Below are 27,822 nucleotides of genomic sequence, written 5' to 3'. Positions count from 1 at the left end.
CTCTGAAACACCTACGCCTATTCACGGAACCAAACTACACCCAAAGCGCGCTCGGCGAAACACCGCCCCGCGCAGCAGCAGGCGGGCTACGAAAGTGCGTAACGTTCTTTACTTAGAGCCGGGGCCCCGCGTGAGAAAGGCGGAGGGGAGGAGTAACGCTATTCCTCAAAGTCAGCTGCGCAAGGAGCGCGCTCCGTAACCCCTTCTGCAGGGCAGGGAACACCCGGGCTGAGGCGCACGTTACGTAAGCGCAAGGCGTACGCAAGGTGCGTAACTCAGGCTGGCGTAGGGCGGGAAGAGCCCGGTGCGCTTGGCGTAACATTCTTAGCGGACCGTGCAGGCCGGGCCGGAGGGTTACGCTGGTTTCGCAGAGGGTTTGAAGAATAGGTCCCGTGGCTTACGCGCCCACGGGCTCCGCCGAGGTGGCGGCGGCGTTGAGGACGCAATGATGGGAAGGAACAATGTGGCAAATGGCGGAACAATAACGGGACACTGGGCGGGAGCGGCCCTTTGGACTTCTGTGGCGGCGCGGGCGGGCCGAGGTTATTCCTTGTCAGATTAGTAGGGGCATCTTGCCGAGGCGCTGGGGCAGGAGCAGAGTGACAGCGGCCATGATGTTTGCTGTCGCCTGAGGGCGGGGAGGCCGAGAGAGAATTCCCCAGATGAGCCAGAGACTCCCCGCAGAAAGACAGAATAATCCAGGAGTAGATTACGTGGCACAGACCATAAATCCTTTTGTGCTCTGTGTGTGTGCTGTCGCCAAGTCAGCGTGTCGTGGCACAAGGAGCCGTGTCCCATAGGTGGTGGGGTTACACCAGCCAAACCCAGGTCCGGGCCACACCGTGTTACCGCTATCAGCAGTGCTTTCTGGGCTGGCAGATTATCAAAAACTGGTTATACTGGCAGAAGGGAAAGCGAGTCCCCTTCACTTTCAGACCCTTGCATAAAAATAACAGCTTAAAACGAAACACGAATTACCATTTTAGTTTCACATGCTAGTTATATATATAAATATATATATATATGTATGTATGTATGACATGTGTCAGAAAGGAAAAAGCAATCTGAGTGCTAAAAATAAAATACTGGAAGAAAGCTGGGCCTTTTTAAGTGGGTGGCAGGGAGTCAAGTGACACTGCAAACTCTCACACCGGGTACTTGGCCGCTGGATACAAACGCCTCGTGTGGGAAAACCTGGCACATGCAAATGCACATTGAATTAAATGACAATGGCTGATCCATTCTGGCTCTCTCACATCAGCCAGCCTCCCACCCTTCCACTCTCTAGACTTTTCTCCACTGTGAAAAACAGTACTTGACCTCAGGGAAAAATATAATCTGTTAAGAAACCACTTAAGGAAGGCAAACTCTCTAGGTCTGGCATAAGGAAAAGCCTGGCTAAAATGTCAGACTTCCATTAACTGGTGGTCATTGCTGCCTTTTAACTTGATGTTATCGTATATGCATTTGATAATCTAAACAGAAAAAGTTATTTTGCCAGTGAGGACAAGTTCTTTGACCAGATCCCAAAATTAGACTCATTGTAATTACCAGAGGACAAAGTAAGATTTCCCCATTATATCCATGTGTGTGTGTGTGTGTATGTATGTATGTATGTATGTATCATTTAATTTATTTTAAAACAAGCAATTCCATGAGCTCTGGAGATATTGCAAAAGGAGCTGTTATTTTGGCCCCCAATGCCCTCTTTTCCTATTTATTCCCAGCTTCTTCTTTTGCCTCCTGTGACCTACATCTCTGGCTAGTTCAGAGCTGTGCCTGTGCTGGCTGGCTTGCTCAGCAAGCTGAATCCTAAGGTTCTTTTCCTTGGTGTAAGTGCTGGTGCCAGCCTCTCTCTCCTGTCCAGACACTGGATATATTTTATTCTTTTTAATAGTAACAATATTTAATATTACTTAATAGTAATCATTACTATTCTTACTTATACTAGAAGAACGGCAAGACAATTATGTCAAGTTTGTTTCTTTAGAGAACTAGAAGAAAGGTTTTAAGGTGGTGTGTTGTGCCCAGGTTATTTTTCTCATGAAAGATCAATGAGATTTTTGAGAGTTTAATTCAAAGCACCCAAACATAGTCAGACTTCTGTTCTAATTCATAGTCTGTATTTTTAACTTTAATAAGAACAGGTTTAAAACATTCTGTCCAAAAAGTAGAAAATGCTAAATAAAAACATAAACATTATCTAGTCAAGATAAAAATGTTTAAAAACGTATTCTTAAAACTACTTGTTCCTCTACAGTACATGAAAATCTGTCAAGTTCTTGAGCTGTTGTTCCTCCCACTGCCTTTTCCATCTATATATGTCGATTTTATAACTGAGTTTATTCCAGTTCTGTTGCATTTCACACTGTTAAATTCTACCACTTAGACACTCTCTTTGAAATAAAGAAAGAGTATAATCACTCCCATGTGAAAGGGCAGGTTTGATTTTCACAAAACAGAGGAAAAGGATTCTAAGAACAATTCACAATCACATTGCTTAAATCTTTGTGTGCTAAAAGGTCAGTTGAAAAACAAAAATCCTAAATGAACCAAATTCTCATTCAGTAAAAACTGAACTGTACAAAGTTCATCCCAGTGTTCTCCCAAAATATCTTAAAGAGCTCCCAAAAGCTACAAATGCAGCCAGGTAGTTGCCGACCTTTCACAAATCTTCATCCCAACTACCCAGCTGTGTTTTAGCTGTACATTTACATCATTTTTTTACCTATTCTTTGGCATCCCCAATCCCTCCAGTGGTTATTGCAAATGTGGCTTCATTTTCAGGCATCTCAGGGCTGGGAGAAAAACAAACAAGAAACTTGTGGGTTTCTCCATGTAAAATGCATGGAAATAGTCTCCAAAATGTTGTGGGTGTGAGCAACCTGGAATACATCAGTGCCTTTATACCTATATGCAAACTGTAGAACATGATCAATATCATCAGGATCAGAAAATGTGAAATTATGGGGTCAGGAAAACTTAGGAATTTAACACATCCAGAATTTTCCTGCCAATGCACCACCAGTCCTACCAAAATACTTGATGGTCTTCATCAAGAGCTGAACATCTAGTAGGATTTATGATGAAAGATTATGTTATTTAAGGTATGCAATGTGCAAGACAACTTTAATTAGTTGTTCAATCTGTTAATTACTTTGTCCTTTCAGATCTTCTCCCAGTGTATCATCCGGAAAGTTTCAATACCTTGGACTTTGTCACCTTCCCTCCTGTGAGGGAAAGGTGGTTTACCTGTCATAGATCTTTGCAATGCGCAGCTCCCCTCTCCCTTTCCTCAAACTGATCCTGGTAGTTGAAGCATGAGCAAGGATGTGGCCCCCGATGGGCTTTTTTGGGTCTGCCTGAAAGCTGAATTAGCAAGAAAGTTGTGGTGATTCACCGTGCAAATTCCAGGGGTTAATACTGTGATTAACTGTCAGGCTGAGCCTTATTCAACTCGGTAATGAATAATCAATAGGGAAATAGATTAGAAACCTGACTTTAGCACACTTGTCTCGAGATAATATGTTCCAATGTTCAATGCATCCTTTACCTCTCATTAAATTCAAGAGGCTCAAGAAACACAGGCCTTAAATATCACATACAAGCTGCTCCAAAGGAAAATGTGGTGCATTTTCAATATTTTTTATAGCTCATTTTCTTTGTTTAAGTCATAGTGAAATCACACCACCATACCAGGCAGCAGATAAACATAAAAAAGCTCATTCTAAAAACTGAAACTTCCAGATGTCATTTACTTATCATTCCTAATACCACAGGGAAGAATGACCAATCTGAGCTTTCATTTCAGTGCCTCTAGCTCCTTACAATCTCAGTTCTCATTTCTGTAAAATACAGGAAGTTTTTTTAAAAGAGAAAATATGTTACGTCATAGTTGCTCCTGGGTCAGCAGTCATCTGGTTGGTCACAAACACAGCCACATTATATTCTGCAAGAGAAAACATTGCAAAGAAGGTAGACTTCATCCAATTAGAATTCAAAAATATTCTCTCATCCATGGTAAAAATAAGGTTTCTGCTGAAGCACTTCAAATTCCAAATGAATTTGGAAATTTGGAAAGAAAAAAATATTCTTTATGACTGATGGCTGCAGTTAATCAGGACACAGCCTAGATTTGCTCCTGCCTGGCTTCAGCTGTAATACACCAAAAATGAGCACTTTTCAGAATTCCAGTGAACAAGTCTTTCTCAGTTCCCATCGATTCTCTGTTGGCTCCCTGCCCTCAGCTCCCTTTCCTTCCTTTTCTCTGTTTGCCTTTTTTTTTTGCTGCTTCACGAAAAAAGCATTTATTCATTCCTCATCAACATTTCTGAGACATTCCAAAGAGAAGGAACTCTATTCATTGTGTCATCATCCCTCAAAGCATTGCAAAGTACTGAGAAAGTAGCAAGAGGCAAGGCTTTTTTATTTCTCTATGCCCTCATCCTCTTTTTCTCTTTCTTTTGTATTTAGACTGTTGAAATTTGGGGAAGACAATTACTCTTACTGAACATTTGTCCAGTCCCACAACCTATTATCTCATTTAGGGCTTGACAGTATTTATAGAAAAACTCTAAATGTTGGGAAGTCCAGAAGTTTTTTCAATCTGTCATCTTGAACTAATATATTACCAGTTTGATCGTTTTGGTAACTGACAGATGTGTAAAGTGAGGAAAGATCCCTGATAGTACACTTGGACTACTGGGTGGTTGTGCTACCAACAGCTACTGGTAGTGGCTCCAGCCCATGTTTTCCAAATTTTGAAATGTTTCCCGTACCTTCTGATATTTTTTGGAGCCTTGACAACATCTGAGCCAGTTTCTGCTGTCGTTCGGCCAACTCTCCGCGACCACTGAAATCCACACGGAAAAGTGCCATTATGGAGTCAATGATCTGCATTGTAATCGTGCTAGATAAGTAAATATAGTGAAAGAAAACAGGAACACTTATTCAAAACAGTAAGCATACGGAAAAAAAAAGTCTTGTACCAATAACTTGAAGATACCAGCTTCCTCATGGAACTTGGCTGCTACATAGTCAAGCAATTCCATCTGATGTTCACCTAGTGGGAAGCAGAGTTGCCAAGACAAATTAGGATCAGAAAGATCTCTGAAGGAACAAAAGCCTGAACTTTAAAATTCCACTTTAAATGTCTACACTGGTTATATTTTCATTGCCAGCAGTTTTAAATCCAGTCCCCAGTAACAATCTACTTTGCAGGTTCCAGTTTCTTCTCTCCCATCTCATAACACTTCTTTGCGAAAATCTTCACTCTGCATGAAGACAACTTTTTGTTGTGTTAAGAACTGAAAAGCAATGTATACATTTTAATTTAATGTTGAATTAAATGACACACAGAAAATGTTTTAATCATTTATGTTTATATTGCATTCTTAAAGAAATCCTATTTCAAAATTTCTTGATGTTTTAAAGCAGTGTCTTGTGACACAGAGTGTGTTGAACTGTTAATAAACTGGTGTTAATAAACTGAGAACTATTAAAATGGGTACCTGAGGGGAAAAAAACCTAGATATCATGCCAGTGGCAATAATGGTCTTACTGGTATAGGCACGTGCATACAGCACATTGTCAAGTACTGCCTCGTGGTCAACATTGAAGCGATCAGCAATGTCACGCAGGCGGTCTGGTCGGCTGGCATTAGTCAGAGTTAAGGATTTCTCCTTGTGCAAACCATGCTCTGAAAATAATAAAACTCCATTCTAAAATAGGACTATGGGGAGAAAAAAAAAAAGAAGAATATTTATTTTAGTCCTAGAAAAGACTGACTTTTTGTCTTCAGGCTGTCCCACGTACCCTAAAGATAGTTTAGGGCTCACGATGATAATTGTTTTGTGTTTAGGGTTTGAGGCAGGGCGGTTGACATATGGATATCTGTACTCTAGGAATTTAGCTGTGAGCAAAACCTGTTTATACACAGTCTACTGAAAATGTGAAGTGTTAAAAATAGTGTTTAGTACTTAGATAAATTTATCTTGAATAGAAAAGCTGCTATAACCTGTAGGAGGCCTACTAGATCTCAAAAAAACCCAAAAACTCCAAAAACAAACAAACAAACAAACAAAACAAAAATCAGTTAAAATCCAGTTCCTAACTATTTTTTCCAGGTTGGATTACATCAAATGACAGGAGAAAAACTCACTTTCCTGTGGGCCACTACACACTCTGCTCTCCAGGATTTCTATACCAGTCATAATATTTTACAAGTATGAAGCTATCCAGAGCCTTTTACTTCCTTATAACAAAATTAACCAGCTTTCCAGTTCATCACACCTGTAGCTTTTAACAGTCAAAAAGATACAAAGTATTTTCAGTATCAATGAAGATAATCTTTCCACCTGTGTAGCCATTTGGTCCTGGGAGCTGTGCTGTCACTACAGAGAATCATAGAAGATTAAAATGAAAAAGCAGGACAAATATTTTCTTACTCCATCTATTATTATTTTTTAGATAAAATACAACTGTTTATCCATATCACAAAGAATTGTCAGTTTTAATCAATATGAAAATCAGGAGTATCTTGTCTTACTGCCATCTTAAGAAGGAGCTCAAGCTGCCTTTCTTGATTGCTGATCAGATGAGATTTAGTTAATGTCAAAACTGTTTTACTCAGTACCATCTAAAACTGTCTATTTTAGGGATATTATCAGTAAATTCTAACACACAAAGCGTCCTCTTAATCCTCTGCCCAAATTAATTCTATTGGCTTAGGTAGGCGCTTTTTCCAGCTGTAACTCATATGATCAAAAATTCTTTGGATATGAATTTTTCCTGATATGCAAATAGTTACTGATTGTGGGTTTAGGCTCTTTGGAGTGAATAAGCGAAAATACTCAGTCCAGTTGTAATCATTCATGCAAAAGGGTATGACTCTGCTGACCATTACACTGTACTAACCAGAAGAGGCCCTATTTTTCCAGAAGATGCCGTATTTCACTTTGCAGTACAGGGGGTTCATTTAAGAGAATTTGCCTACCCAGTACCCAGTAATTCCAGCAGCATTAACAGTTATATAAGTTATTGTTTACTACTCTTTACACATTGAGAAATATCTCTGGGAAATCAGAGTCCTGCTGTTTTTTGCACTGTCCAAAGTCTATTTACCCAGTCACTGACAGCCAGTAGTACCCTTTCAGTGCCCTTTCAGAATGGCATATTCAGCAAAACCTCTTGAAACCAGGACAGTCAAAGAGTTGCTAAGAAAATAATGTTGCCTCTGCCCTTTTCTGAGCAATGTCCCCTCTACATGTGACCCATGCATGTGCTCTGCTTTTCCAGATGGTGTCTTTCACTGGTTTATCTAAGACAGCCTATTATCTTCACTCTCCTTATGGCAAAACTTTCATGGATGTGAGCATTATTAAAAAGTAACCATTTATATGAGTTCTCTACTCACACACAGTTTCTGGAGGTAAGAGTCACCAAGGTCTATTTCACTGTATATGTAGAAATAAACATTCTGACTTATCTCTACGTGTTTAATTCTGATATAGTTGTAAACAACAGATTCACTGAGAAGAAACATCACTCTCTTTTAAGGTATTATACCTACCACAAAGAGTGTGAGATAGCTGAGTTTTGCCTGTCCGGAACTCTGTTAAATAAAGGGAAAAAAAGAGTCAGCGTTTCTTTTTTCAGGTTTGACAGATTCAGGAATCACTGCAGTTAGAAACTCTTAGAAAATTCACCTCGATCTCTAGCTTTTAAAATCATTTAACCTCAATTTCTAAATCATATTCTGTGTAGGAGAAATGTGTTACATGAGAAGCAAAATCTGAAATGCTTTAATTTGATCATACTTGACTGCTGAAGTAATTTATTCTCTTGTGTACAGAAGTTAAAACCACATGGCACCTGTGGAAAAGTGATAACAGGGGGGCGGGGTGGAGAAGAAATGGTTGATTCCATTAACCTAGCCCAGTTTCATTTCCAGTAAAATGATCAAGGAGAAGCTTACAAGTTTATTAATCTCATTCTATCAAATCACATTAGTCTCCAGTTTATCTTTTCTAAAGGGAAGAGAGTTCATAAAACACAGTTTTATTGCTTATTGCTGCAGTGTCAAGTACCAACTAATTAGGTATACTGTAATAGTAGCTTAATTGTAATTTCAAAATCTTACATAAAATGCAATGTCCCTTAAGCGTGCATAACTAAGATACCTTCTGTGACAATTTTGTTAGTGGAAAGGAGCACACTGCATCAGGGAGAACTTTGGCATATTAATAATAGTCTTAATAATGCTATGTTGTACTGAATCAGCATGCCCAGTAATGATTACGCAGCTCAAATTTAGTCCGCACGCAAATGAAGAGGAAATATGGGAAAGCATTAAGGGAAGTGGATTATTTTTTCCTGCACTCATGCAAATACTCATCTTTGTAACTACAATGTGGCAAATTTGATAGAAGTAATCCAAATTGAATTAAAATCTAAATTAAGCTGCAGTTCTCTGTTTGGTAATGCTTTAATGTTCTCTCACCTCCAAAGGCCTCAGTGATTGCCATGCTTTCAATCCCACCACCCAGAAGTTTACTGCAGACAGGGAGAGGATTATGATATAGTTAAAACCAAAAAATCATAAGAGGAAAGTAAAAAAGAGATATTTTTACTACTTTAAGGAAAGTAATTTCCACCCTAAAGCAACTCACTTGATGCATTAAGTGCAGGGCACTAAATGATCACTGATTCATAAAAAATTAACTCTGTCTTTACCTCCCTTTTTGTGTGCAAGGGAAAGATCTATAGAAATTATTACTGGAAAAAAGGAAAGAAAATAACATTAAAAATAATATTTGAAAATAACATTTTAAAAAATATCTCAAGGGAGGACTTGAAGACTTGTAATTTTGACTTGAAACCTGCAGATTACTTTGATAGGTGAAAAAATTATACTTTCAAGATTTCTGGATTCCAACTATTTATTTACAGTAACTGTACAAAGTCCAGTTTCCCTTCAGAAAAGGAGTTGGTTTTGGTGCTTATTGATGTAGGCTTCTTTAAGTCAGCACTAACTCCAAGTGCAAGGGGATCTATGTCTCCTAGCTGAGCATTTATTCCCTTATATTTCTGTGTCTTATTAAAGACAATTAAGATGATTATTTGGAACATTTGGATGAAGAAAGGATATAAGAGATATGCTTACTCAAATTCCTGGCTGCCAGTGGAAATATGAAATACCATCTTCCGTTTTTCACTGTATTCAAAGGCGGTGAGGAAGCCTGGTTCCTGGGGAAGACCAAAGAGAATGTGAGAGGTTTATTTTAGCTTTAAACTGAAGTTAAAAGTGCAATATCCCACATAAATATCTTCTTTTCCCCTAGACTCATTCCAGTTGTTTGGGTAAAGCACCACAGCACTGGTCTGGTTGTTGTAGAGTATAAGGTATTATGCCTTAGAGTAACAGGCAGAATAATTTTCAAAATTATTTTGACAATGCAGTGGGAAATCTGCTAAGAGAAATGTTGCACAGCATTTTGTAGAGGTTAGCATAAGCTCAACTCTCAGGAAAGTGACTGGCTTACAACAAGCTTGTTTGCAGCTTCTTTGATCTTGTCCACTTTGGCCTCTGAGAGCCCCTTCACATTGCACAGTGCCCGTCTTGTGGTCATCTGGATGCCTTTAACTGTGCAAATCCCAACTGCCTTCAGCTTTTTAATATCTGCTACGTTCTGCAAAGAAATTTCCCTTCTGTGAGTACTCAGGACAAATAGCAACTAGAAGGTGAAGTAAACCTTAGCAAAATGTTTTAAGTTTAAAACATTTTTAAGATTCATATGCGTGTGTTTTCACCAAGAGAGTAAGAGATTTGCAGTAAAGTCTTCATTGTATAGTTTTTGACACCAACAAAACAAAACTTCGAGTAACATTGGTGTGAAGGATCATGGTGCAGAGAGCAGCTCCTGGTGGTTTTGAGAGAAAGGTGTCTGGGTATTTCCTTCTCCCCTTTCAGTGTCAGTTTTTCTAGATCAAAGCTGATGGTAAAGAAACAGTACAGAATTATTTCAGATAGTGTGGAGCTAGGACACCCTATATATAACACTCAGTCTGTTCTTGGTCCCATAGCACAGATGATCTGTAGACCAGATAATCTGGTGGTGGATAGTTGGGAGCTGATTCACAGGGATCATTGGAAGCTGAGTCTAACTGCTGTGCTGTTTATGCATGTCCAGTTTAAAAGACGTGAATCCTGTATATCTGACTGACACTTTGGGCTGGAGTGAGCTACTAGCTTTTCATAAATTGCACATAAAAAGCACAGCTTCAGACAGCACCCTATTGACATATTTTGCCTTACCTCATTTTATGATTCTGACATCACTGGAAATGTAAAAGCAAGAACAGATTACTCACAAGAAAACATGCTGTGTGAAAGGTGTGGGATAATATACCTTTTCTAAATTTCAATTTTCTAAATTCAATTTATCATTTCTGGCCAAGATTTTTTTTTGAAAAAAAACTATGAGCTGGACATATAATCTATTTATCTAGAGTGTGTGGGTACATAGAACATAAGAAGGGAGGGGAGTTGTGTGAGAAATTAGTCATGTTTATTTGGAAGCTTATTTCTCATCCTGTGATATGTGTGTGATACTCAGCAGAGGCTGAGGGGTAACAGCACCTTAAATCCTACTAAACACTTTTGATCACCGAGCCACAGTCTCAGTTGTTCTAATGTGATTCTCTTTCTAGGCACACTGGCAGATCTAGTAAATGTTTTTCTCTCTATTCTTGGAAAAAAATTCTAAACCCACAAAAATTATTTCTTTGGGTAAATGAATTTAGCACATATGGGTCATCATATAGCTTGCTCAAAGCTTTTAGCTGGTACAGCTGAGAACAAAAAATTCCTCTGAGGTGTGGGAATAACCACCTGGAAAAAAAGAAACAAGTAATGGAAATAAGCAGGAAACCTTTACAACCCCAGAAAAACAGCCTAAGTCATTATTCTTTGTTCTCAAACTCTTTCATGCATTTGTATCATCCTGTGAATGCCATGCCTTGTTTCATAGTGACAGGGTAGTACAGCTCCCTTCCAGCTCAGGTCACCCTCTGATCAGCTTGTTAAATTGTTAAAGCAATAATTTGTTTATTTTTCCTATGTTGCCCCATAGTTTGAGCTCCCAACCATGCAGTCCTTCTTCAGAACTATCTTTAAAACTGCCAATTAAAAAAATTACCAACAAGTGCACTGCTGACACGGTCAGCCCAGTAACTACAGCGCTGACTAATGATGAGTCATTGTGACATGTCTTCCCCATCTTTATCTGTCTGTAGTCACTTTTATTAGTTAAATCTCACATTACTTCAGGCAAACCCAACTTTTTATTCTGCTCCTATAATTCTGAATACAACAGGAATCCAATCCATGAGGCAGCCTCCTAGATAAACATATAATAATTGCAATTCAAATAAATAGATGATGTTTATGTGATGATGGTAATAATGATAGGAATTCACATTTGATGAAGAAAACTAACCACTTATTTTTCTAGCTACTAATATTTTCCTCACTCCTACTCTACCCCCTGTACCAGCATTCTGAAAATAGTATAGTAACAATTGTCACAGTGTAATTTCACAGGCACCAAAAATGCAGGAGTAATTATAAAGATTGGCAGGAACAGGAAATAATCTATCACACAGTTTTCAAATAAATTAGCAAGCAGTTGGTTTTTCAAGAGTGCTAGGTGCTAAATACTTTGAGTATCTTGACACTTTATTTAGGAATCTGATGTGAATGAGATTTTCTAAAAATCTGTCTAACCACTAAAGGCAAAATTTTTCTCCACCAACTGAGTTAGAACTTATTGCAGGGAGGAATTTCAGTTATTTGCATCAATGTGTATACAATTTTGGAAACAATCTTACAGTAGCTTTTGAGGAACAAATCTGTGATTGCTAATACTTACAATTCCATGCTTCTGAAGCAGGTCAATATCCTGAAAAAAGGATTCCTAAACAAAATAGCAGAAAAAAAATAATGTTGTTTTTTCTTGTTATTACATCTATCTCACTATGTGACTGTTTCAGATTTGTAAACATTTATTGATTTTTCACAAATAACACTGTACCTTGTTGGACAACTAAAATAAGCAAAGCCATAGTGAGCCAAAAAGGCTGACACATTTCCTATCATCTTCTCCATAAAGTGAATCTTCACAAGCAATTAATCCTCTGCTGCACAATCAAACTAGTATTATCATCATCAGAATCTGCAGCTTTTCTGCCATAGTTTCTCACTCTTTTCGTGCTGATGGTCATTCCTCAGAAGCAGAAAATTAACTGATAGTCCCCTTGCATTTAATATAGAAGTGTAAATATGATGAAATAATCTCATTAAAAACTGTGCACAGCTTTTGAAAGGTTAATGAAGATTACTTGAAGAGCAGGGACAGGGGAATGAGATTTTCTTGGTAGCAGACTGGAACAAAATTTTAAATGCACTGAACTCCCTGATAGTTTTTGGGGACCTCCTGTCCCTCCATGGGTTTCATAACACTATCAAAATACCTTAAAACGTTTGGTGCACATAGTTTTCAATCAATCATAAATTTACCTCATCATCCTGGTATCCTGGTTCTTCTTGGACTACTTGATCCTCCATGGCCTTCATCATGAAAGAGCACTCAATAAAGTATCGATCACTAGTGGGAAATGCAAACAAAGACAGTCATGGGGAGGCAATAAATGAGTAAATGTCTGTAAAAGGACTTTTAAGAAGTCCTTGAACTACAGAAACATGTCAGTATGACATCATATATGGATTTAAATTTGGATTCTGCTTCCTATTTTTCATTATCTGACCTACCAGGCCAAAAGGAGAAAATCTATGGCTTTACACTCAGATGAACCAGTGTGGCTAGAAATGGCTTAATAGGAAAAGAGATCTTATTCCCTTATGACAATCTTGGGTCAGAGATGAGTTTTGGAGGTGGAAACATTTAAAATTAATTATCACTAGTGGAATTTATTCTGGTAAGAATGCTAAAGGCAGTCTGTGTTTTTGCAACAAAAATCAGCATAGTTGCAGACAGAATGGGTAATGGAAAGGCAATGCAACAGCTCAACCTCTCCATCTTTATGTGACAGAAAACCCACAAAACAGTGCTGAGAAGGCTACAGCTCCTTAGTGATATATCTTGAGAGCAGATTATTAAAGCTGTATTTGTTTTGAGGTTCTTGCTGAGGTTCAGAATTCCCAATAAATGCTGAAGATGTGCAGGTAAAGGCTTTAAGGAGTATGTTTGTATGGAGAGAACAAAAGAAGGGCAACAAAAATCAGGAACTTTTATTATGCAAACCCATATACAAAGAGCTCATTTCATGTTTTTTCTCTATGTGATTTCCTATAAGCAAGGCCTAGAACTGGAATAGGCACTTAGTGACAGCATGGTTAAATAAGCAAATTGTGACCTCCTTAAATTTTATGAATGCAAGAATAGTGAATACAAAGTAGTTCCTTATAGATACGATCTTATAACCAATCTACCATTTCTGTGGTTTTGTAAATGTGTTAAGTTGCTTCTGTTTAAATTGTGAGCTTACCTTTGTTGTTCTAGTCATGGATGATCAAAGTTTTGTAGACCACCACAGGAAAATGTGTGCACATATATACTTGCTTATTTGTTAACAAAATCCACAAACTATAAGATGGGCTATGTCTAACAGAGGTTGGGATAGTTTAGGCTAAATATCTGCAAAAAGACTTTTTTTCAGCTCCTAAATGGATACTAATTTGCTTGCAAGAACCTTGTGTATATAACCCTGTGTATATAGGGGTGGGAAAGAAAGGAACAGAATACCACAATTTCAGAATTATCTTATTCTGTTAGTATATAATAGAAATATTCTTATAGAATCAGTTGTCTCTGATAGTGTCACGGTATATTTAATTTCTATATATCAGAATCCTGAAAATTATGGAGTGACAAATCATGCCTTCACATAATTACAGCAAAACATTAATTAAAAAAATGCTTCAGGAGAAAAATCCCCTAGCTTCAACTACCAAAGGAAGAAAAACAAGTAATGCAAGAGGCATTAAAACAATATTACAACCTCCTCTTCATTAAAAACGTCCTCACAAAATGCACATAATCCTCCACTTCAACCACTGTTGAGCAGTTTATGGGATGGTTCTCCTACTCCCCATCCTTAGGCAATTGGCATCTCACAGCAGAAGAACGAGGCAGACCCAAACCTGTGCCTTCCTGCAGGCTATAAGGGAAAATGGAGAAATTATACCTCACCCTATCAAAAGCTTTATGTACGAAAAAAATCCTCCTGCTCAGTGGAGTGTTGTCCTGCTGCCGGTGTTTTGGCACACCTGAAGGATTCCAGTTACCACTGCCTGCAGTGAAGCACATAGAAGGGCGAAAGCCTGAGACAACCGAGCAAATCCACGAAAAACCACCAACAACCACCTCAAGCACCCAAGGGTAGGTGAGCAAGACGTGGACACCGCGGTGTCCTTGCAGGCTGCGGGTGTGACAGGGAGCCGCTCCCTGCAATCCCCCTGGGCTGGGGCTGCAGAAAATGGCAGCAGAGCTCGGCGCCCCGGGTCGGGGGCAGGGGGCGATCCGACCTGCCCCAAGGGACTCCACGGCGGGACCTCACGTCTGTTCACTCAGGGGAAAATAACTGATTAATCATCATCAACACACGGATTTATTTGGCTTTTCTTTGCCAGCTGCCTCCTCATGAGATGTACATTTGTCCTGCCCGCCAAAGGACGAGGAACCGCTGAATCTCCCTCCCCCGCCGCGGAGCACCGTAATTCCCTATCAACATTAGAATAGTAATTAAATCCCCAGCTCATGCCCGGGCAGCTCCGGGGGAGAGGGTGGGTGCAGTACCCAGGGCGAAGGCTCCGAGCTCGCCACGGCCGCCCGCCTTGCTCCTCCTGAGGGCACGGCCCCGCCGCCTTCCCGCCGGCGGCGCGGGGCGGGGCCGAGGGGGCGCCGTGAGGGCGGGCGCGGGCTCCCGGCGGGCCCGGGCTCTGCGCCTCCCCTCACCCCCGCCCCGCGCTGCGGGACGCTTCAATCGCTGTTTTCAATCGCTCCATCGCCCGTGGGTTATCGACTAATGTCCTCGCCGTCTCCCGGGAATATCGCATTGCCCTTGCTTTACAGCTGGAAAAGGCAGCCTTAGCTAAAACCGCGTTGGTTTGGAAGGCTTTTAGTTCAACTCAGCTCTGCCTTTTGTTTTTCCAGGGTGCCACTCACGCATCTTCCTCAACAAGGCACACACGGCGTTTTTGGATTGGATGGCCAAAACCTGTCAGAGAGCTGGAAGAGAAGTGACTTGCCTGGAGTCACAGGACAAGAAAATGAGGCTGAGTCATACACATGACTTAATCTGCCATTTTAAAAGGATGGAAAAGGTGCTTTTTAGGATAGGAACACTTCTACGAGACATCTGCACTCTTCTTGGAGACAGTATTTGGAAAGCAATTGCCCTTTTTAGCTCGCCTCTGGTAGCACAGTTGGTACAGGACTACATGTCAAGGAGACATCACATCTCCTGCGAGCAGGAGGAGTTCCTGGTTGCCCCTTATGTGAGCTTGGAATGGCAGAAGGGATTGGAGCGGCATCTCAGCCTGTTTCAAGGGGCTTGTAAAAACTTCCCCATCCTCTGCCTGTGGGAGGTTAAGGGCACCTTTTCCAAGACATTTCTTAGCCAAGTCAGGAAACGAAGCAGCACAACCCACGGCCCTGTGCCATCATCAGCACACCACAGGAGTGCTCGCAGGGTCCGCATTCGAAATATCAAGCAATTTCTTTAAGTACCAAAATTCCAATCCTGGGAGCCCAAGGCTTTGTTTAAACAGAGGAAGTGGCTGGCACAGCTTTTGAAAACCGCATTATTCCGCAAGAGCTATTCCAGTAGAGCACTTAGGCAGACAGCCCTTTAAAGGCGAGTTCCTTCACAAAGTATGCTTTTATTCCAGAACAGAATGCACATGCAGAGGGTGACCCTTCTGCTGCTGCTAAGCAGCTCTGCAGCAGATAATACCTCACTCTGTGTATCCCTTCATGATCCTTTTAGATTGTAAAATGGTTCTCAGAAAGGTCAATGAATGCACAGAATCTTAAGACCATTTCCCACTCCGAAAAGCTACTTTGGGCAATAAATTACATTCTACAACTTCAAAACGTTGTGTGATCATTAACTGCTCATTCGGCTTCCAGCTGGTGTTGTACAAGAACCTCACAGAGCCCGTCCCATTAGACACTGGCCAAAGTGAGTAGAGGAATCCCTCAGTCTTCTTCTTCCATTTTAGAGGTTCTGCTGCTAACCAATGCATCTCCATCCCTAGGGATGTACTGGAATGAGACTGTGATACACCTTTCCTTTCACTTGAGATCTTGTACCTGTTTGGACAAGAACTAAGTCAAACTATTAGCATAAAAATATTAACTAAAAAAAAAAAAAAAATCAGCTGATTTTTTTTGTCCTCACAAACTTCATCCATGGTTGCAATAGGGAAATCATGAGGGGTTTTGTTGTTGGTGTTGTTTTCCATCTCTGGTCAGAGCTAAGATGAGCTGCAAAAGCTCTGTGCATACAACGGGTCTCAGGGTAGGACTGGCAAAATATCAGATCAGACAAGCTTTGTAATTCAGACTGAAGTAACAACAGGAGATCTCTATTGTTAAAATGGAATTACTGGAAGGAATAGAGACAGTACTGGGAGACTGAGTTATGTCTTTGTCACAGTCTTGAGATCCTTAGGCTAAGCCTCCACAAAAGTACTCAGTATTACAGTATTAGGAGTGATCCTGCATTAAAAAGACACAGATTTTGCTACTTCTAATTTATTTTGAGTTAATCACTAAGGATATCTTATAGGATTAGCGATCTCCCTTCTGTCTATCAAGATGTCCTGTCCAGACCACGGTTCATCATTGCAGCTCTGGAGGAAGTGATGAATTAGAGGCCTGTGCGCATTGATATTAAAGACATGTCAGGTCAAGTCAACACAACAGATTGTATGTGACTGGAAAAGAAGATAATAGTAATATCAAAATACCAACTACAGAATTCAGGAATGGGTTTTTTTCTAAATGAGAAAAGTTTTCTGTATGTCAACTATACAAACACAGTAAGTGACAGCAGTCCAAGCACCACAAAGTTCACTATTTTTATAGGTGATTGTGAAATTAGAAATTATTTATAATTAAGAATGACATGATAAAATTAAAAAAAAAAACCAAAAAACAAAAACCTAAAAAAAAAACTGGAAAAAACAAGGCCACTTTCAAACTTTGCAAAACCTAAACCAAGTTAGAGGATTTATGGAGATGCACATCAGTATATCACGTGATCTATCAAAAAGACAAAGGAGATAAGAAAAACTGTCCATGTTGAAAATGCACAAGGAATTTTTTTATTTAAGATGAGAAAAAAAATAACCTAGTAATAGAGAACAGTAAGACTGAAAGGGACATCAAGAGATTTTCTATCTCAAAACAGTCAGATGTTCATTTGGCTGGGAGAGGCTGTGGATTTTCTTTTATCTTTTGAGAAAGAACTAGACAATTTCAGTGCTTGTCTATCCTTGCCATTATCCTAGTCTACCCTTCACTATGCCATGCAATTTTATCTATTTAAAAATATGCAATATTTGAGCTAACTTCTACTTTTAAAATTTACTTTTAAAAGTAACTGAGACTCTAATTCTTGCCTGCTTCTTTCTACCCCAAAAGAGAAGAAAAATGCCAGCGTAACCAGTTCTAAAAAAAAAATGCCCTAACATGATGGATTATGTGATAGTGTGTGCAGTTTGCTCTTAGCCACTCATGACCTCTGGGGCTGAAATATGCAGCCTTGGAATACGGCCTCTCTCAGCAATTTGCCATAAGCTTTGTACTGAATGTACAAGGCCTCAGGACTGAGACTTGTCAGGTTTGCTTCGTCTGAACTTCTCTTGACCCTTCTGTATCTTTTCCTTGGTTAGCTGTGACAGCAGTTTCCATAATTAACCACATCTATGGCTAATTTGTTTTACTTCTGTTTATCTGTGTGTGGTACAACAATCATTTTATAGAAATAAAAGTAACAAACAGTTATTCTGTGTAGAAAAAGAGACTTATGACTAGCACAACAATGCAGTGCAGAGAAATGCAGGCCTGGAACAATAGCAGAAGCCTTGAGAAGTGGGAGCACAAGATTTGCTAAGGAATACAGGGATATAAAAGGAACAGGCAAGGCACGGGCCTGGAATGACTGGCCTCATGGCTGTGAACAACTCACCAGTGATCAATCAAAGAAAAGCTGTCCTGGACTGGATTTAGGGTTAACAAAGAAAAAAAAAGTCCATAATAGGCACTACATAGCTTAAAATCAGATGTAGTGTGGTGCTGCTGGGTGTAGCTGCAGCAATGTTGGGGCCCAGCCAGGATCACCTTGCCATGCCTTTTCCAGCCCCAGTGTTCCTGGAGCTGTAGGCTCTTTGACTCTCTCAACCCTAAACCCAGCCCCAAACCTAACCCTAACTACTACCCTTTGAGCACATTTCTCACCTATGCTAATAGATACTTCTAAAAATACATATTTTTAAAGCAGCTTTTTAATTTTTAACATTTCTTTCTGCTTCATCAACTGGCGCTGCAACCTTTTACAGTTTATCAGTTTCTACCACAAAAAAAAAAAAAAAAAAGAATCTCTATTTTAATCGCTATTGAAAAAACCAGAAATGCAGTTGGTAAAATATATTACTCTGAATCATGAAATGTATACTTTGGGAAGTGCAGGTCTTTTTTTAAACTCTGAGAGCTTTCTAAGCAGCTGTTGCAAATTCCAAAATAACTGCTCTTGACTAACTCCACATGCATAGATTTTTGTGCTGGAATAAGTGCACCTTGTTCTACTTCAGCTTAATATTAACTTTATGATAAACAGAAGTAACAGACTAATTATGAAATAAGACTGCCCACATATGTAGCTAAGTGGGAGTTGTAATTGCAATTGCATATATCTTTGTTCATTTGAATTACCTCCAAGATCAGATCAAAGTAGGATGAAGAAAGCAATAATAAAATTTACTTGATATAAAACTGTTACCAGTCTTCAGATTTGGTGACAATGCCTCTGACAAGCTTGCATTTGAATCAAAGCTCAGTCACAGCCGTGGTTAAAGTCCATGGGTGAATATCTTCATTTCACTAAGTAAACCAGAAGAATTGACTAAACAATCCTCTGCTCACAGATTAAATGGGAAGCCATTCCCCAAGGAATGAAGTACATCACATGGCGAGTCCCTGGCACCAGGGCCCTGATCAGAGTACAGAGCATGGCCAGGCTCCTACACTGCCCTAAATAATGCCCCATGTTCCAGCTCTCAGAGCGAGCCTGAGCTTAGCTTTAACCCAGTAAGGCATTATGATTTACTTTTCTTCTATTTGTATTCCCTCTGGTGCTTATCTGAAGAGTAAAAAAGGAAAGATGGAATCAGGCAGCTGGGAGATGAGGGAGGGAGGCAGGGAAAGACTGCCTCTGCACAGTGTTGGATCACTTTTGCCATTTGGTGGACTGTCATCATTCCTGTAGCCAGAGGGACTTCTCTGGGACTGAATGCAAATACGGGGGGTAGAATTTGTATGGCAGCAGCTGAACACATTGGTGCACAATAAAAAATGAGAGAGAAGCAACAAGGATTTGTTGCAGGAAGCTGAGTCAGAAAACTTGATTTAACTGCAATAACTCATGAGAAAGGAGTTAAAACAAGAAGATGTTTCAATGCCTCAGAACATAAGACTCTGTGTATTCTTCACAAAAAGATTCTGACTCCTAATCAAACAAAGTTGGAAGTACTGCAAATACTGTCTTAACTGTTATGGCCAAAAGAGTCATTGCTTCTTTAACTTATTCACACACTAGCACTGAAAATCAGTCTGAAAAAGACATGAAGCAAAGCAGCTTTATGCACCAGACATAGGACAGCAGAGTTTTCAGTGTTACAGCTGAAAAAACCGTAATTCATTGAATGTCTTTTTCTCTCCTTTAATGCATTCCAACTCAAAGAAGCTGAATGCTTCTGTTGTCAAGTAGGGTGAATAATGACTTCGAGTACACTGCTCTGTTTTGTACCCAGGACAACATTTTCATTAGCATGATTCAGAAAGAAGAATGTATTTAAAGTGCAGCTGATAGAAAATTTTAAATTTCTACGTCATGGCAGATTTCACTGGTAACATCAAATATGATGTATTACAGGAAAAAAATACATAATAAATGTATTTTTAAAATCACATTTGGAAGAAATACAGCACTGGTATTTGGGACATTTGTTCATTTTTAAAAACATACCAAATTTTGAAGAGCCTATGCTTGAAAAACTAAGAAATTTAACAGTCTTTCCACATTCCTTATCAGTTTGGAAAAGCTCAAGTTTTCTAGCTTAGCCTCTCAGTTGGTATCAGCTTTCCTTTTAAACCAACCATGTTGCAATATGCTCTTCCTTTGGCCAGTTTTCTACTCTTGGCTTTGCCTGCTGCTTCCAATTGAGTTTTTATGTAAACCACAGATAAAACCCCACTCTTGCTCCATTTGTATTCCATGTGTTTGCCAGGCTATTGACCACAAGAGATCAGAAGCAGTTTGTTTTTCAAACCTCAAAACTTGGATAGGTATTGAGTGCATCATCATACAGTTATTTTTACATTAGAATAATATTTAAAGGTCTCAGGAATTGTAATTGACTTTAAAATAATGTTTCCTTGATTTTGCTACAATAGAGCCTTAATTTTCAGTAATGGACTGGCTAATAATTTTCTTCCATCTCAAACCTTTAAACTTCAGAGATTCATTAGCCTGATTATTCTTTTTTAATCCATTGTTCTCCTTTCCTTGGATTAACATGGTTTCTTTGCCAGCCTTACTGGAAGTGAGTTCTTTATGAACCACTTCTCTGCCCATATCTGAAGAAAAAAGCTGTTAATCTCTCCTTCTCATGTTTTTTTGCTGAATTGGTGATTATAACTGACATATCTGTGTTTCTGAAACTCTGTGCAGGTGCACAACTCCTACTCAATAACAACTCCTACTGGGGTTCAATATACCCAGTACTTTCTACTGCAGTCTTTCTTCCTATTTTGTCTGTCCTCTGCTGTTCTTCCACTGATGATTAAGGCAGCACTTCCTGTTTAAACACTCAGGCAATCCAAGACAGAGGAATAGGTCAGAGTTTCTGAGACCAGAGTTCACACACGACCTCTCTTCTTAGAGCAATGAGTATCAAACAAGAAGGAAGTCATAAAACACTCAAATACTTGATTTCAAAATTGTATTCAGTATTGAACTACAGCCACATGTTCCTAACTGACCAGCCACATCTCCCCAGCCTCAGCTATCGCATGCTGCTGATGTAGCAAAAGCAAACTGGAGATAAGAAGCTGAAGAGAACAACAACCACTTTTCGTCTTGGGCATTTGTTAGAAATGACTGAGTGGTCTTGAAGAACATTTTCTAAAGTAAAAGCATCTGCAGATCAGCTCAGGATTCTGAATTGTCTGGATGAAGGACATTCCTGGGTATCACTTCGGGAGGAATTCAAGTACATTTGAAAGGAGAGAGGACCTGCTTCAAAAGAAAGGAATAATGTCCTCTCACCCATTCTTCTCAGGAAGACAAAAAGGTTTAAGTGGTGATGGGTAGGGACTTCACTGGTTTAGGGGCAGAATCTGTGAGAAAAACTGACAAAAAAGCAACACTGAAATGTGCGAAGCAACCCCACTCCCACTGCCTTTACATGAGCAATTGCCCTAAAGAATTTATTTTTTTTGTAATACAGGGTGTATATCAGTGCCAACAAATCAACTTTGTCAGCAGAAGAGAGAAAAAATAAGTCAATCTATGACATCATGCCCTATCCTTCTCCAAATACTGCATCACCTCTCTAGGGTGAGGTGCTATTTTTAGTCCTCGAGTTTCAAACACACATTGAGACTGCTTCTAAATGCTTTCCTTCTTATCCTTTTCAAGCTTTGCATCTTGGGTGAGGAGGTCTGAAATACTACATATTAGCAGTCCAGATTCCCTGTGTTTAGCACATGTCAGTGAATCCAAAACTTAAGGAAGCTTTTTGCACTACTTAGGCACACAAATGAACACACACACACAAGCACAAGCAGCTTTGATGTGTTCCAGCTGTCTGGGATTGACAAACACGTACACATCTGTGTGTAACTCTCCTGATTCCCGTATGGGGAACGTGTATTATAGCATAGTAAAGGCCTTCACAACAACAAGACTGAAAATTCTTAGTAGAACAAATAGTGTTTAACCATTTCTTCCCCATTATGTACCTGGAAAAATCACTGGCTTATTTTTTACTTGTTTGGAATTCGAAGATTTGCGTGTTTGATGAGGATGGTACTTGCTAGAAGATTTTCCACATCTCAGTTCCTTCAAGAGAAATGAAGAGCAGAAAAAATATCAGTAATTTACTATATTGTTAGGTTTAATGCCTTAATTCTCATGTATTCCCTTTAAAAAGTCTGGCCCATCCCCAAGAAAACACAGCCATCTCTAGGGCAAAATACTGCAGCACTAGTGCTAACAGCTCCATGCTGTAGTCATGGGAAAAGGAATAAAAAGCATCCTCTCCTTTTGAAATTGGAGGAGAAATTTCAGGGTCATAGAAGGTATTTGTAGTCTTGCAAAATAGCTATGACACCAGGGAATGTCCTTATCTAGAAAAAAGCAACTGATGGAATTATTCCACAAAGCTCACAGCCAAGTCAGCTGTCTCCAACAGAAACAAGTTTGGAATGTTTCTTCCTTCAAGATTTATTGACTCCATAAACTGCTTTCACAAAATTAACAAATCACAAGACAGTTGTATGTTTCAGTCTGCCAGCCTGGATAGAAAATGACACTAGAAAATCACATGGTTACTGTGTTTTTGTAAGACAGTTTTATAAGCAAACTAATTTCTCCCAAATTCCACTCCCTGCATAATTCCTTAGTGAAATATGTTTCCCCCTTGCCACTCCATGGTGATAAAGCAGCACCAGTTAAAGGGCTTTTTCTAACACGCTGTAATGGCAATGCCCTGCCTGTGGCAGGAGGAATGTGGCTGGCAGCATGGCAATATCACTGGATGATACTTAAACATAAGCAAAGACAGCGATTCCTAAAATTAACAAGTGACCTGGATTCCATCAGCATTGCTCTAACAGTGACTATTAAAAGAAAAAATAAACCAAACTCAATTCAACTTGGTCAAAAAAAGCCAAAGATTTTGCTTCCACTTGTTGACAGAAATGTGGCAGCACAAACTTTCATTACAAAAGTATGTAGAAATCAGCAATTTGAAAACTGAGTAAATTGTGTGTTATGCTGAGAGAAGTCATTGGCAGCATGAGTAAATATAAAAGAAAATGTTTACTACACCTAATTTCAGATTTTAAGGAGAATAGCTTGCTCTCCTCCCAGTTTGTTTTCAAGGGCTCAGGATTTTAACACCTATTCCTTCTCACCCCACCTCCCTTCCCTGCTTCAGTGTACAATACAGGAAAATTCACAAAGTGTATAACAATATAGGCATTGTTTTTAACTTCAATTTAAGAGCACTATAATTGTTTAGTTCCAAAGCATTTGTAGTGAAATAAATGATTGACTCTATCAAAGCCAGGTTTTAATATCATCACAGGCTTGTGTATCCGGTTCAGTGTTCCCAGCCTCTGATTCAATGCAGCCTGTGTGCATTTACCACTACCATTCCTCCCACTGTTCATACTTTCATCCATGCTGTTTTGCCCAAATATCCTTCCCTTGATTTTTTTCCTCCATCCTTACTCTCCTTGCTCCCTGTTCTTAGAGCTTTTCCCTTTTTTGGGTGACAAATAAGCATTTTTCCTTTTTCCTAAGACACTAACAAAAAACATGTCTGAAATTCCAGTGATTTTCTGTCAGACATTTCAAAGTAATTTGCTACTCTCTACCCAGCTGCAGTGGTCATGCATTATACTCCATCATCCAGATTATTTAGGTCTCAAGATATCAAACCAGGAATTAAATCAGGGGCTCATAATGAAACAGTAAAATTTTAGTGGTGGGCACCTGCAGTTCCCATTGACTGCAAAATAAATGATTATTATGGAGTGTTTTGGAAAGTGTCACCACTTGCCTAGGTCACCAAATACCAAATTAGGACATTTGTTTTGGATACTGCAATCCCCATTTTTTTTACTGGCAGATTATCCTTTTCTGCAGACCACTGCACAATGTCTTACCTGTCCCAGTTTCTTTACAAGCTTTCTTGTAATCTTGTAATTTCTGGTGTTCTACACTAGGCTTGACATCCTGACATGATCCCTGGCATCAAGTTATCACTACCAGTCGTTTAATCTTGGAACTGAAGTAGCACATTACTTCAACTGTAAATGAATGAATGAATTGTGAGAACAGTCTGTCTGCTGACCCATGAAAACAATTTCCCTTTCTTTCAGAGTGACAAGATCTAAATCTTCAGTCACTCAGATTTTCATTTGCTTTTATTTCCAAAAAGAATCAAATTACATAGATGTGTGAGCTGGGAACTGTTTCTAAATAAGACATGCCTTCCCTCCCATTAAAAAGATGAGATTCTTTACCATATTTAAGCACTTGGTGCGTAAGTCAAAGTTAAGTGTAATTTTCCCTGTACCACATTCTTCCCTTACATCTTTTCTAAAGGAAATGTCTGTTGTATCTTGGATCTTGGCTGGTGAGTACTGTAGAGGCAGTGAGTGTTGCCTGGGGAATGATGACCTGCAATAAATAGGAGTCCCTGAACAGCAGAGGAAGTGCAAAAGGTGCTTGTGGGCATGTGTTTGAAATTAGGGTGATAGAACATCTGCTGAGGACTTCAAGGAAGTCTTTCTGAATGGTTATGGACCAACTTCAGTTTCATATCATCTGACAAATCGATAAAAAAAAAAAATCCAACAAACCCAAAACTGACAAACTTTTCAGTTTTAGTAACAAGATGAAGAGTGTTGAGGAACACATTCAGTGCAGGTAGCTCGGAGTGCAGCTGCAGTGTCAGATGCAGGTTGGGCTCTGGGCTGTGAGAGCCCCAGGCAAGAGGCCAAGAACTGGCACTGACCCTTTGCACAACAGAGGGCACAGGACCTGTGGCACAGCCAGGTGACCGGACACTGAGACACAGCAGGAGCCGAGGACTCAGCAGGAAGAGCCAGGACTTTGTCACACACAGACTGGGAGGGTATAAAAACCCAGGGCTTTCTTTGGGGTCCCTTCTCGGAGGCATGCAGCTTGAGCTGCTATTTTTTTGTTGCACCATGGTTTTAAGGATCCAGATGTCTGAGACTCTGCTAAGGGAAATCCCAGCTCCAGCCAGTAAGGAAACCTGGTCTGACTCTGGGAGTGTGGGGGGTGGAGAGGGTCAAGCGAGGCACCCGCTGGGTCACTGGAGCTGCGTGCTGAGAAAGGGCTTCAATCCCAGTGTGACTGACAGAGTGGCTTCTGGATGGTCAGACAAGAAAAGTTTCCTTAAGAGCAATGAATACTTTTAATGAAAGCCTGAGCTTCTGTGACACATCCACTTGCTGGCCGCACATATTTGTGAATATATTTTTATCCTGCATTCCTACCAGTCTTACCAGTCTTCTCTGAACTGCTTGTCATCTTGAAGGAATCTGAGGAAGGAAAGCAGAATGAAAAACACTGTTCCTAAGTTTAGAATCCAAGACTTAGTTTATGTTTTATTTTCAGTTTATGCAGAGAGAGAGCACCCGCCATTATGGCTCATTTTGCTTGGGCATTTAATGCAAATTCAAAATTTATACTTTCACAGTTTGCTTTCCCTTGTGAACCAATGAACTTTAGTGCTGCTGAACACACTTAGCACTGTGCAGCCACTTGTATGACAGTTGTTGACCAACCAAGATCATCTTCTGCCTGGTCATGATATGTCTCATATTTGCATCCCTTTCTACCCCAGAGAACACCACAGAATTAGGACAGGAAACCAAAACCAACCAGATGCCCCATTTATTGCTGTAAATACTACTGTACTTGGCTTTCACAGGCCTCATAGGAATGGGTTCTAAATTGACATCCTGGAGTAGTGCAGACCATTTGTGAGCTGTCATCTGCATTCCTCAAAAGCCTGAAAAGCAACTTCATCTGCATATGAGCTGGCAGCAGATACCCAAAAGGACTTTCTGGGCCACACTGTCCATTGACATGTTGTTTCAGACTCCACATCATCTAAAGACCATGTTAATTCAAATTTTTGCATTTGATAAGAGGTCATCCACAGGCATACCTTTCTAACACAGAGAATTAGTGTAGAGTAAAACCTATAGATCAAGGCATCCTGGGGGGAAAAAAGACCACCCAGGTTGGATAAAAAATTCTTATTTTGATTATCAGGGAGTCTAAGGAGGAGGTCTAGGGAGAATGCTTACCTCAGTGTTCTTATGACTCTCCCTTTGGTGACAGCAGTTTGTTCATCTTGAATCTTTCTGGTTCCAACTGGGAATAGTCCCCCTTGGTGTAGCTTCTTGGAGATGATAGTGTGCCTAAATTAAGGTATAGAAGGAATGGTGAAAGAACATGGAAGAGGAAAGAATACTTAGCACTTCCTCCTTCATCGCATGCTATACACACTGAGCTTCACAGAAGCTCATGATACACAAGTGTGTTTGTTTATACAAGCAAAGCACAGGTGATGCTCTTCTGAGGCCTCAGAAATCACCTTGGAAGAAAATTTAGAATGCAGGCCCTGTTTGCTCTCCCTTATAAACAACACAGAAGCACAGTTCAGAGCTCAAACATCTTGTCTCCAGCAGCTGCCTGTGGTGAAGGGCTATAACAGCACCAACCCATACAGAGAGATGCCTGAGACCTTTCCCCTGGTATTCCTTTTACTCAAATGTCCTCATCAGGAACATGCAGACTTACAGGCTTAAGTTTCATCATTTCCTGGAAAGGACATCTTAAGTGAGCCATGGAAACAGATGACTGTGAAAGTAAGAGACAAGGAAAAGGATGAAATACAGATGTGGAAGCAAGCAAAGAATATCCAAGTAATAGGAACAGAGTGAAATAAAGCTTAACTCAAGCTTTCACTGCTATGTGGGCTGCACATGTTCTCTGAACCTTTGGTCTCCCAGTCACCAAGGACAGACTTGTGGCAAACTCTGCCAGGAAGCAGTGGATTCTCTCCAGAACATGTGAGTGGCTCAACTGCCTGCGTATTTGTGTAAACTCTTTCAAGTGAACAGTGTGGCCAGAATAGTGAGCAATGATTGGAAAACCTCCTCAGAGGCCTGGGAACTTTGCCTATTTCATGCATGGCTTCATTTACACTTTTTCTGCTTCTTGGAGCAGAAGATACATTTTCCACATATTAGAGAGGCCAAAGTACACAAATGTAAACATGTTGTATGTATGTGTGAATTCAGGGAAGGAGGGTAAGAACTGAGTTTGAAAGACAAAGGATAACTCAGTTTGCAGCTGAGGGTAACTTACAGCTTGCAGAAGCTGCTTTTCCTGACAGAAGCAAAACTGTTCTCTCCTATCATCTATTCTGAAACTGCATTGCAAAGCTGTGTCTTGGACTCATCAGCACTGAAACATGACAGTGGCAAATAAGCACAGAAGCAGATATACAAGGCTTGACTCAGCAGTGAAAAGAAAAATAAATAGGGTTTAAGGAAAAAAGAATGACAACTTTATATACTTTTTAGTCAAGAGATCATGTACACAGTGTTCTTTTGAATAACAAAGTCTACATTTCAGCCAAAGTAATGACTGCAGCTTTGAAAAGCCAGTAGGGAAGAAGTA

The 27,822-nt window shown here is 39.9% G+C and overlaps 1 protein-coding gene and 1 long non-coding RNA gene across 12 annotated transcripts; one reads left to right on the top strand and one right to left on the bottom strand.

Moving 5' to 3' along the window:
- Nucleotides 1-91: 91 nt before the first annotated feature.
- Nucleotides 92-27,086, bottom strand: DMC1 (DNA meiotic recombinase 1). 11 transcript variants are annotated; one of them, XM_033514595.1, is made up of 18 exons: nucleotides 26,938-27,082; nucleotides 26,442-26,555; nucleotides 25,632-25,667; nucleotides 22,329-22,428; nucleotides 12,578-12,665; nucleotides 11,931-11,975; nucleotides 10,316-10,891; nucleotides 9,543-9,689; nucleotides 9,164-9,246; nucleotides 8,501-8,553; nucleotides 7,571-7,612; nucleotides 6,320-6,392; nucleotides 5,561-5,652; nucleotides 4,989-5,062; nucleotides 4,779-4,893; nucleotides 3,889-3,949; nucleotides 3,253-3,369; nucleotides 2,102-2,798 (listed from the first exon to the last, which is right to left on the bottom strand). In XM_033514595.1, the coding sequence occupies exons 8-18, from the start codon at nucleotides 9,627-9,629 to the stop codon at nucleotides 2,729-2,731; spliced, it is 867 nt and encodes a 288-aa protein (XP_033370486.1). In that variant the 5' UTR covers nucleotides 9,630-9,689; nucleotides 10,316-10,891; nucleotides 11,931-11,975; nucleotides 12,578-12,665; nucleotides 22,329-22,428; nucleotides 25,632-25,667; nucleotides 26,442-26,555; nucleotides 26,938-27,082; the 3' UTR covers nucleotides 2,102-2,728. The 11 variants fall into 11 exon arrangements, 10 of the variants coding, with proteins under 10 accessions (XP_015483150.1, XP_033370486.1, XP_015483153.1 ...); XM_015627667.3 differs by lacking the exon at nucleotides 10,316-10,891 and having other exon boundaries at nucleotides 26,938-27,086; XM_015627672.3 differs by having other exon boundaries at nucleotides 9,543-10,891.
- On the top strand, nucleotides 170-16,167 carry LOC107204483. The gene is made up of 4 exons (XR_001521619.2): nucleotides 170-266; nucleotides 7,297-7,429; nucleotides 14,180-14,459; nucleotides 15,234-16,167. It is a non-coding gene; the product is annotated as an uncharacterized LOC107204483 (long non-coding RNA).
- Nucleotides 27,087-27,822: the final 736 nt, after the last annotated feature.

The sequence above is a fragment of the Parus major genome, chromosome 1A (genome assembly GCF_001522545.3).
Source record: "Parus major isolate Abel chromosome 1A, Parus_major1.1, whole genome shotgun sequence".
NCBI classification, from domain to species: domain Eukaryota; kingdom Metazoa; phylum Chordata; class Aves; order Passeriformes; family Paridae; genus Parus; species Parus major.
The sequence above is the reverse complement of the archived record's forward strand: the minus strand, read 5'-3'. Positions and strand labels throughout refer to the sequence as shown.